The 12102-nt window shown below is 37.8% G+C and overlaps 1 protein-coding gene across 10 annotated transcripts in view; it reads right to left on the bottom strand.

Moving 5' to 3' along the window:
* SYNE1 (spectrin repeat containing nuclear envelope protein 1) overlaps nt 1–12102 on the bottom strand; it is a 448631-nt gene that overhangs the window by 330951 nt on the left and 105578 nt on the right. For 9 of the 10 annotated variants that reach the window (XR_002775281.1, XM_023517949.1, XM_023517955.1 and 6 more), the window contains exons 8-10: nt 9138–9334; nt 5542–5651; nt 2114–2158 (exon numbers count right to left, since the gene is read on the bottom strand). Coding sequence is in view for 9 of the 10 variants with exons in the window: in XM_023517949.1 (XP_023373717.1) it covers nt 2114–2158; nt 5542–5651; nt 9138–9334 (352 nt within the window). In the remaining variant the exon portion in view is untranslated. The remainder of the gene's footprint in view (nt 1–2113; nt 2159–5541; nt 5652–9137; nt 9335–12102) is intronic. The other variant, XM_023517953.1, reaches the window with a different exon arrangement.

Raw genomic sequence — 12102 nt, 5'->3', positions numbered from 1 at the left:
ACACGCAGGACAGCAGTCCTGAGCAAACAGGGGGACACCGCCAGGCACACGCAGGACAGCAGTCCTGAGCAAACAGGGGGACATCGCCAGGCACATGCTTCACGACTGGTGGATTTTTGTGCCCAGAAAAGCACCCTCAACACAATCTCATGAACTCAGAAAAAAACAATGCTCTTGGTCAAGCCTCAAGGCACCAGAGGTCAAAGTGACCACTGTAAGTGGTGAGCATGGGATTTCACTGTGCGCCTCTGAGGACAGACTCCTCATCAGCTTCTATGTTTAAAGAGCACTCAATGACTGGGTGCAGGGGCTCACACCAGTAATCCTAGCACTCTGGGAGGTCAAGCTAGGAGGATCTCCAGAGCTCAGGTGTGCAAGACCAGCCTGAACAAGAGCCAAGACCCTGTCTCCTCTAAAAATAGAAAAATCAGCCAGGTGTGGCAATGGGCACCTATAGTCCCAGCTACTCAGGAGGCTGAGGCAGAAGAATCCCTTAAACCTGGGCGTTTGAGATAACTATGAGGTAGGCTGAGGCTATGACATTCTAGTCTAGCCTGGGCAACAGAGTAAGCATCTATCTAAAAAAAAACAAAAACAAAACCCTCCCTAACAAACAAACAAAAAGCAACCTCTTACAAAGCACTTGAGACCATCCTGGAAAGGAGCTATTTGTTAGCAAAAGTCATCTGAAAGGATAATTATTATGTTCTTAAAATATCTTTATTAGAGCCTATTTAGTAATGACTTTTTCTAGTGTTGGGAAAGTGTCAAGCAAATTACAGTAACGTGGGAAGGCTGGTGCTATTTATACCCTCAGTGTTCTCCTTTCTAAGAGAAAAACAAAGGGCAAAATGTTATGTAGAGTCCCAGAACACATTAGTCTGGTTGCTTTCCTACAGCTGATAACTTTCAGATGCACTCATAAGACGGGGGAGGCCAAGAGAGACGAGAAAGGAGGTTCACACACACAATCCCAGCACCCTGGGAGGCGGAAAGAGAGGCTCACTGAAGACCAGAATTTGAAGACCTGCCTGGGCAACATAACAGGACTCCACCTCCACAAAACAATTTCAGAAATTAATCAGGTGTGGTGTCAAATGCCTGTAGTCCCAGCTAATCAGGAGGCTGGGACAGGAGGGTAACTGAGCTCAAGAGTTGGAGGCTGCAGCTGGCTATGATGATGTCACTGCACTTCAGCCCAGGCAACAGAGTGAGGCCCTGTCTCTTAATTAAAAAAAAAAAAAAAAAGGCACAGGGCTCTATTTGCTTATAAAAAGATTACCTAAATTCCGAGCAGCTGAATTGCCAGCATTCTCTCTACTTTTTCTTTTGCTTTCCCTTTAATTTTTTTCTCTCTTTTTTATTAACTCACACACACACATGCGTATTTGTATTTTTGGTCCTGTGTTTCCTTATGCAGAAAGGCATGCTTCGTGGGACATGAAATAAAAACGAATTTCATATTTAACATGAAATTATTTACTTCTGATTTTCTATTCCAATGTCACCATAAGTCTATTGTATTGATAGATCTTTAACCTCAGGCCTACATGGAATATAAAGAAAGATGGAAAAGCTGAAGTGCGGGATGATAAGTTAGCCCCCTAGATACGGACCGGAATCCGTAACCATCTGAGCACCTACTTCACGTCATGAACTTCACCAAACTTCAAGAGTCAACACGGAGTAGAAGAGACAGGAGGAAACTCACACTGACAAACCAGCTAAATATCCACTTTGTTCAGCGATTTCTTGCTTCATATTTTAAGACATTAAAATACATCTTCCACTTTGTTTTTATTTCCCATTCACATTTGAAGTTATTGTACATTGTTCTCATTAGCGTTATTAAGGGTTACTAAACTAAACTGATTGTACTACTTTATGGTTAGCGATTAGCGGGCAGGTCCATACGAGTGGCTTTGACTTTAGCTGACACTTGATAACAAGTATGGATGTTATTTGTTCTGTTAGAAAGAAATGGGAGCCGACCTGATTAAGGTATTAAAAGAAGTGTGTGCGTAAAGACAGAGACATGCAAAGAAACCGCTAACCAGCCACAGAATTTAAATGTTTGGAAGAGGTCACTAGTTCAAGAGTACTCAGATCTTACCTTGAAATTTTGGATACAATTTGCGAAAGATAGGAAACCATATTCCTAACAATATGAAAAGATAATAGATATAAACATAATACAAATCAGGAACAAAAAATTATTTAGGAAACAAGAACACAAAATCAATAGCGACGCCTCTATAACTAGGCACTAATCTTAAGGATATGATTACTTTAAGACATTTTCATAACTGTTGAAAATATAAAAATGCTTGCATGGGAAATAATATTTTTACTTTAAAATAGTCTACGCGGCAACATATATACTTTGTAAATGAGTCTTAACATGTGAGAAGGAGAACTGAATAAAGAAGAATATGGATTCATATTTTTTCCTATAAATATACACAGCACACATGTTTCTGTGTCCCAGGGTTAAGAATTAAAACTGCTGTGCGTCTGAGAGCAGCCAGGAATCCTGGCTAAGCAGAAGAATGGATGCGTGGAAAATAACTGAAGGCTTAACAGGTGACAGAGATAAGACAAGAGAGCTAATTCCTTTCTTACGATTGAGTAATAATTATCCAACGAATATATTACAGGAAAAAGTTCCTTTATTGGTTTTTTTTGGTTGAAGTAAAAAAGGCATGGCACTGTCTATTTCTGGGAAGAAATTATATTTAAAATGGTATCCATAAAATATTTCATTTTAATAAAATTATACAGGTGATATAGACATTAAGTACAAACACACAAAAAATGAAAGCCGGGCACCTATGTTCATGCCAAGATTTTAAAAAGCGATAGACAAAAATACTGACTATTTTGAGGTGATGGCATGAGTCACCCTACATGTAGTTTATAAGATCTTAAAGCTTCACTAGACAAAATATATTAAACAAATAATTGTATAAGCCCTGTAACATAAAAAATAAATTCTTGAATGACTCAAAATTTTCAGTTTTAGATGTTGCTGCCCCACATTTCATATACCACAAGAGAAAAGAGCAAAGCTTCTAATACAGTTTCCTCGAAAATAATTTTTGAGATAAGCCTGAGGAAGTCATAAGTATGTTCTTTTCAGAAATGGGATAGAGGGGATTTTAAAAATAATGATCAGAATTTCTAGATAATTAAAGTAACCTCTTAATAATAAAGCCTCTTTAGAAAAGTGTATTAATAAGCCTGTTTCAGGAGTGTGCGTTTCAAACCTTTAAGAGTTTTTACAGCAGATTCCTGTTCATGAATATTAAGTGAAGCACCTCCTTTTGTCTTGTAGACATTTCCAGCCATAGAGTTTACTATTCTGGAGAAATCATTAATGTCGGGGAAAATAAAACAGTAAAAACTCAGAAACCAGATCAGCTATAAATTCAATTGAGTAACATAAGTGCTTTAGGTAAGAAAACCAGATGAAACCTTAGAAGGATTTTTTCCCACGCTGTACGGGGTAAGTCAGATATGCTTTATTACAGAGTTTCTTATTCAGACAGCAACACTCATGTCCAATCATATTGTCAAAACCTAGCAAGCCCCAGAGGACTCCAAAATACTTGGGTTATTCAATTAAACTCCATTTGCACATGGAGTCTTTGCTTTCGCCATTCGTGGTACTTTTTAGAATCATTTGCTAACTCTAGATAAGTCACTGTGGTGATCAACAGTTGTGCCTGAATCCTGCCAAGGAACAAAAAAGGGTTCCTGACATTACAGTTTTTAAGAATCGAACGTAGTTCTATCAAATGCCAGGTTAACTTCATCCAAAAAAATGAGGGGAAACAGTAACCTTTGCTTTGGTCAATCCTTTTATCAAGCAGCTGATTTCTACCTCTCTGTGAAATCCCTTCTCCTGCTTGAGAGCTTGCCTTATGCTCCCGTAATCTTCCCTTCCCTAGACCTGTTTCTATTTAGAAAACACACTTGAAAATGTCTGGTTTTACTGCTCTTCCCTATAATCTCAAACTGCTCTGAAAACTCCAGCTGAGACCTGAGTAATGAAGACAGAGAAATAGTTTTTGACATACCTTGAAAATTCCACTCATTATTTTCCCTGATGTCATTTGCCTTATAATTAAATTTCATTTTCAGGAGGAAAGGAGAAAGGCAGGAGTGCCTTATAATTAAATTTAAATTCAGCACTGACTCCTCCACCCTCCTATCATTAAAACATACAATAATACCTCAAAACTATTTTACAAATGGTCATACCCATTGCTGTTAGAAAACAAGAAAACTGTCACTCTGGTGTCCTGGCTGGAGCATGAAGTGGGACAAATTTTCTACATGGGAATTTGAAAAACATGTTTAAAAACACTAAAATTTTGTATCCTAGTCCTACAATTCCACTTCAAAAAACGAATCTTAGAACAACACTTTATTATAAGATTGCTCATAAAGGCCCTGTTTATAACAGCAAAAATTAGATTCCAACAATTAAGATTGGATAATAAATTGTTGTATATACATATGAAGACTTACATAGTTCTTCATAATGTTAATGGAAAAAGAAAATTATAAAACTGTGTGGATACTATGATTCTATTTTTATCAAAATATTATGTCTCTTTATACATATAAAAATTTTGGTCTATACAGACATTTAAAAAAGTTGGTTTTCTCTGGAAGTTCAAGTAAAGATAATTTTCATTTTTCTTTTTTCTTAACTGTTTTATTCATGATAATGAACACATCATTTGAGCAGGATTATATGAAAAAGGTAAACATAATTTAAATTATTGAAAGGTTCAAAAACCTCACCATAGGCTCAGTGCCTGTGGCTCAAGTGGCTAAGGCACCAGCCACATACACCTAAGGTAGTGGGTTTGAATCCAGCCCGGGCCCGCCAAACAACAATAATGACTGCAACCAAATAGCCAGGCATTGTGGTGGGTACCTGTGGTCCCAGCTACTTGGGAGGCTAAGGCAGGAAACTCTCTTAAGTTCAGGAATTAGAGGTTGCTGTGACATGTCATGTCATAGCACTCTACCCAGGGGGACAGCTTGAGGCTCTGTCTCAAAAACAAAAAACAAAAACTTCACCATAGCAAATAATAAGACCTCTTACAAATTGTGCTTTACTTTCATAAGTCTGCTGTGAACAGATATAGTAACAATCAAATCCAAAAGTGAAACTTAGATTTCCTCAGAATAAGGGAACATAGGATCTAGATGTGCAGATGATGCCACAGACACACAGTCACGTCAATCCTCAGCTTTCTGAAATCAATTCACAGCACTGTTATCTTTACTCAGTTTAATTCACGAGCATCGTGTATCTTGTATTTACCATTAGAAAAGCCCTCTCTGACATATACAACATACAAACCAGGGAAACCTTTTCTTCTAATCACCTCGCCATTTGATTTTTTTTTCAGTTGCTCTCACATTAAAACACATTCCAGTTTAAATTTTTGCAAACAGTACACTTAAAAATCAGAGTCATTGTCATTGATTTCACTATCAGTACTTGATGAAAACAATACCTACATCGTTCTCTTGCCCATCGGTGACTGAAGTGTGGATGTCAGGATAATGTTTCAGAAACTGGGCTACATATGTCATAATAGACTTCTCATCTGGTTTATCTACATCAACATCTGAAAAAACAAAATGAAATGCAAAAAAATTAGCATTCATTGGATTTGAAGAACATAAGCTTTGAAATCTCACAGTTGTATCAAGAAACACTGTGCAAAATGCAAAAAGAAAATAGAATTGCTATTTAAAATTTCAGGGGAGGGGAAATTGATTTAGTCGGCAAGATATGTGGTGAAATTTTATGACTCAGAGAAATGGTACATTTTAACCAGGATGGTGGTACCTGCCTGGAGTCTTGCTACTTGGGAGGCTGAGATGGGAGGATTGCTTGAGCCTAGGAGCTAGGAAGGGGTCCTCAAACTTTTTGAACAGGGGGCCAGTTCACTGCCCCTCAGACCATTGGAGGGCCAGACTGCGGGCTCCGGGACAAGTTGGCTGCTAAGCAGGACAGGCAGTGGTGGCAAAACACCTGGCCGGCCAGATAAATGTCCTAGGCAGGCTGCATGTGGTCTGCAGGCTGTAGCTTGAGGACGCCTGAGCTAGAGGTTGCAGACAGAACCAGACCCTGTCTCTAAAAAAATTAAAAAAGGAAGATGGCAAATTTTTTAAAAGAGCTTTTAGGAAAGTAGTGTATATTTCATTTAAATAATCATAATATTACTTGATCATAAATTTGAGTACTATAATGGTTCCTCAGATATTCTATTTAGTTAACAAAATATAAATAAATGTAAATTTTAGAATTGGAGTGAGTATATAGTATAAAAATTTCTAGAGATGTAATGGTAAATGATACCTTCATATAGGGAAGCTCCCCCCATCACCACCACAAATTTTGCTTTAGAAGAAAAGGAGATGCCATATATTCAATTTCTTAGGTGGCCTTTTCATTGTGGGACATTAGTGAACTTTGAGTTATCAAGTACTCTTTGAGGGAGACACAGCTTGAGATCTCAATCATTATAGTTTTGCAGCTTAGAGATATTTACTGAATAAAACTGGTAAAAATCAGGCAAATAAACATATAGATTTAGTAATTATATATGTGACTAAGACTTCATAAATAAAGCATTCACTGGTGTAAACAAGTTTTTAAAATAATCATTTTAGGCCAGGCACCATGGTTCATGCTTGAAATCCCAGCACTCTGGGAGGCTGGAGAATCTCTTGAAGTCAGGAGTTGGAGACCAGCCTGAGCAAAGTAAGAAAAATTAGCAGGGATGGTGGCTCTTGCCTGTAGTCCCAGCTACTCAGGAAGCTAAGGCAGGAGGATCACTTGAGCCCAGGAGTCTGAGGTTGCTGTGAGCTAGGCTGAGGCAATGGCCCATGTGACAGAGCAAGACTCTGTCTCAAAAATAAATAAATAATGAACAATTTTAAAGCAATTAACAAGTAATAACATTTTGCAGAGCTCAACGGATAGAATCAAAAGGAAAACACAACAAGTCACCACGAATTATTAATCTAACGTTTTGTAAAGTTTCCTTTTAATTTGAGATATAACTTCTAGAGACTTTCAGTGTAGGATTTTAAAGGTGCTGTAACACACAGCACTTAAGATAATGTATTCTGAAACTTGTTAGATGATTCCCTGGTGATTTTAGAAATGACCAGACCACTGATGTTAAAGACGCAGGTGAAGCAGGAATGTGAAGGAGGAAAAGTAACATCCAACCGTGATTTAACATAACGTGTGCTGTTACTACATAGGACACGTGTGAGTAAATCATAAAGTAATTAGTATAATGGGTATTGGTCTTATGTGATCTGTATCCCTAAAAGTTTATTTATTCAAGTTGGCTAAATAAATTTTGAAGGGGAGTTCTCACTAGGAAAATAGATGATCACCTGTATCTGGGATGGCCTCGTATTTGGGCAACCTCAGTTCCTGATCAGCAAAGAAAGTACTGAGACCTTTTAGTCTAGTGGATCCGAAAGAATCACTTATACTCTCCTACCATTCCACTCGAGGAAAACTTTCAGCTCTGTTATGTCTCCTAAAGTTGATGGCTTGGCTATGTGTGTAGTTCTTCCCTTGTTTTGTTTCCCAGAAACAAGGTGGAAGGTCCTTTGCTGTCCTAGTGAGAGCAGGCGGCCCAAATCATGTGGTGAGAGCTCTCATAGGAACCTCCTCTGAGAATAAACCCAACCAGCTCTCTGTAACTGACTCTTGGACACACAAGTGCATCCTATTTGTTTTAAGGCTAAGAAAATTCATTCTGAAATTCCATCTATAAAATAACTTGCATCAAAAAATTAAAAAATAATAATTTGCATTATTTATAAATAATAATCTTAAAGACAGAGAGCAGACTGGTGGCAACCAGAGAGCAGGAAGGTTGGAGGGTAGATAATTTTTTTTCACTGTATGTTTATGTTTCTGCATTTATTAACAGAAATTTCCATAATTGCCAACTCAAAGAAATTATCTATGACATCTGGAAAATTCACTTTGATACGTTTATTTCAACATAACAAGCAATTTATCTAATACTCTGTTTCCCCGAAAATAAGACCTACCAAAAAAATAAGCCCTAGCAAGATTTCTATGCATTTGTTAAATATAAGCCCTACCCCAATAATAAGACCTAGTGATGGGCCTGGCTATGTAGTGTATCTGCATAGCCATGCCATGCATTTTGGCATGCAGCAGTAAGGAAGACTAGAATACCTTTTATCTGCCACAGCTCCTCTCTCTGAGCTGTTTGCACTTGTGTGGGTGTGTGGGTGGTAACTGCAGTCACAGGCATCCTATTGCGCACATGTGAACGGCTAGGGGAAAGGAGTTCATGCATCACTAGCCCCATCAACAAGGTCAGCTCCCCCTGTCAGGTTCCAGAAGAAGATGACTTAACTACCTTTGAATAAATGTAGATTGGTGTATTTTACTTAATAAAAATAAGACATCCCCTGAAAATAAGCCCTAGTGTGTCTTCTTGAGAAAAAATAAATATAAGACAGCGTCTTATTTGGGGGGAAACACAGGTACGAGTATATTAAAGGCATCATAATTGTGTTTTGAAGGTTTGAAAGAGTTAACTCTATTTCCAGAAAGTCTTAAAATTCAGTCTTACCAAATATGTGCCAAGTCACTGAAATAATGACATTAGTTAATCATTTGTGTAGTTTTCTAATTGACACCAAAACATCGGATGGCTGCCAACATTTCTTAGTATCTAATGACTAAAATTTTAAACATAACCTTAGATTACTAATAATCTACTTCTCCCAGATTCTTTGGAGTTATAGAAATAGAACAATTTTTTTATCCTGTCATGTACCCCACCCCACGCACACACTTTGAGAGCGTTCATTCCATCCATCCATATATTGAGTGAGTGCAGTTCACCTGGCTGATATCATTCAGAGCCCTGGAGTCACGTTTTATTCCTGACTATGGTAGTGAATATTTATGCAGAACAGTTATAAGAAGATACCACTTTTTCCCATTTTTTCTAGCTTTTTGGCCTCAAAAAAAGTCATGTATCATTTGTGGGTTTGAGACATACAGACCCAGTGTGGAGCTGTACCACTATCCGGCCTACCTTGGGGGTCCAGCAGTCTTGGGATCCCCAGTTCTGTTTCGGCGATGGAGAAAGCGTCCTCCAGATTCTCTCTGTTAGATCTGCCTCTCACTTTTTCCAGGTCCACTAGTTCAGGTCGAATGGCGTGGATCACTGAATGAAAGGCAACCCCGCTTCTCCAACTCCTCCCAAAGTCTTTGACTTCTATTCCCGTGTGCCTTGTGTGATAAAAACATGAAACAACTGTCACAGTCTGCGTAGATACAAGCACTTCCTTCAAAGCCTTGTGCAAAACCCAGTGCTTCTTACCAGTGATCTGCAATTAGCTACATCAGTTCATTGTTCTTGAGAAAAATTACGCAAACCAATAATTTTAGAGGGCAATGAGATAAGATGCAGAAATTCTTGTTCCATATTTTAGACATTTCTGTTAGATTTCTCAGTTATGACAGGCAATATAAAGCACATGTTTTACACTTACCTTTTAACAGAAAATAAATGTAGAGAAAGTGTTTGCAAAAATTTAAAGAAGATAAATTATAAAAACACCAGAATTGACCATAATAAAGAAATGATTATGTTTTGAAGAAAGATCTAACACATTTCTAATGCTATGCAATGCTGTGTCATACATTATAAAAGATTAAGCGATTTGAGCGGGTCATTATATTTTGTTGTTTAAAATAGAATGGAGGCAGGTATAGAGTTTGTTGTTTGTTTTCTACATGTGACCTGTCAATTATAAAGGCCACTCCAAAAAAAGAGATGTGAAGATGTCTCTGATCACTTAAGGGGTAGCAGTCAATGTGGGGGTCACCTGGTAGTGAACCAGGGAGTGGAGAGAGGAAAGGAGGGCGGGGATGGGGTGCTCCCACTTAATGGGTGAGATGTTAGGCACACATCTTGGGGGGTGGGACACAAATACAAGAAGGTGCTCCCCAACAAATGCAAACATTGTAATCTAATTCTTTGTTCCCTCAAATTAACCTGAAACAATAATATGATAAAAATAAATATATAAAAAATTTAAAAAATAAAATAAAAAGTTACTAACTTTATAGTTGTTTTTAAACAAAGCAGAAACTGAATTCAATTTTTTTTATCAGAACCTCACATTTTCCCTGTAAAATACCACCTGACTGGCATACTGATTACTACAATAATTGGTAAGTACCCTTTAATTTTACCTTAGAAAACTTTTTTTTTTTTTTTGAGACAGAGCCTCAAGCTGTCCCCCTGGGTAGAGTGCCGTGGCATTACAGCTCACAGCAACCTCCAACTCCTGGGCTCAAGCGAGTCTCCTGCCTCCGCCTCCCAAGTAGCTGGGACCACAGGCGCCTGCCACATCGCCCGGCCATATTTTGGCTGCAGCCGTCATTGTTGTTTGGCGGGTCCGGGCTGGGGATTCGAACCCGCCACCTTAGGTGTACGTGGCTGGCGCCTTAGCCGGTTAAGCTACAGGCGCCGAGCCAGAAAACTTAATATTTATTTTAAAACATGTCTTCCCAATGTGTACTCCATTTGTGTAAAATACACTGCCCCAAAAATAGCATCACTGAACATAATCATTGGCTTTGAAAAGAAACATTTTCAAAACAATGTCATAAGACTCCAGTAATCTCAAAGCAATCTTGATTCTTAGTTCTTCTAGAGTTTCTGTCTCTGGTCGTATGAATAGAATGGTTTTCAGGACACATCTGACATCCACTCAGGTTGAACGGTATGACCTGATCGTCACTCCTTCTTTTGTACATCCATCTCTGGCTCCTCTCATACTTTTCTCTACACACATTTCTTCATTTAAAAATTATTTTGTTGCTTTAAGCCACCTAATATTAGTTTTTAGTGAAATAAAGTGGTGTGTAAGTAATTAATAAATGCTCACCAGGCAATTGGATTATTTTCTGATTTTTTTTCCCTTAAATCTGTTTACTGTTTTAGACATTTTCAAAAAGTAAAATATAGACTGTTTTTATAAACATTTACTATGTTGGAATAATTAAAAATGTTTCAGTGCATTTCTTTCTTCTGTATTCGTTGAAAAAATATATGTACATATGTGCATACACACACACGTGCAAACACACACACACTGTTTCTTATTAGATCAAAGTGGTAGGTAATAGTCTTAAAAAGTTTTAGTTTTAGCTCAAGTCTCTTGTTCAAGAATCTTAGATACAAACCCAAAGAAAAGTCATATGCACCCCTTAAAGAAGTGGTGAAATGTGACCCGTTTGTAAGTATTTCTGACCTCTAGTGCGTATTTACTTCAAGGGCCTTTGTATGAATCTGGATATACGTATATTAATTTGTTTGATTATCTTACTAATATTGCCCTAAAATATAACAGTTCTTTTTAGACATTTGACAACAGGTATGCAAGGTCAGATAGGCTATAACTCAATGCTTCTGTCTCTGAGAATATTTACTGACAATGGATGAAATTAGTTTTTAAAAGTTGAAAGGGCTTTAACTATCTTGGGTTACAGAAATAATTTTTAATTCACTTCTTAAATATTTTTAAGATTTATACCAAAACAGTGAATGCACTTTGACAACTAATCTGGTGTTTATAGAAGATTTGTGATTTCCCACTGTCTCCAATCTACTAAATGTGAAGAACCTTCAGACTATAGAGTCCGCACGAGATTATCATTTTAAGAACCATGTCATTCTTATACTGAAATGGATACTGATTCTAGTCTTTCACACATGATATATAGAAAGTTGCTTGATAAATACGCTCTGGGATCATGTAAACAGAGGCTTTAAAAAAAATGGGTGAAGAGTTTAGCAGCATAACAGAACCATGTGTTCCTTACAGAATGTTCCTGGTTTAAGACATTCATTTCCCCAAAGCCCTACAATTTACGCAGCTACAAAAGAAACAGATCTGGGCGGTGCCTGTGGCTCAAAGGAGTAGGGTGCCTGCCCCATATACTGGAGGTGGCAGGTTGAAACCCAGCCCTGGTCAAAAACTGCAAAA

The sequence above is a fragment of the Otolemur garnettii genome, unplaced genomic scaffold (genome assembly GCF_000181295.1).
Source record: "Otolemur garnettii isolate 467f Iridium unplaced genomic scaffold, OtoGar3 scaffold00126, whole genome shotgun sequence".
NCBI lineage: Eukaryota > Metazoa > Chordata > Mammalia > Primates > Galagidae > Otolemur > Otolemur garnettii.
The sequence above is the reverse complement of the archived record's forward strand: the minus strand, read 5'-3'. Positions and strand labels throughout refer to the sequence as shown.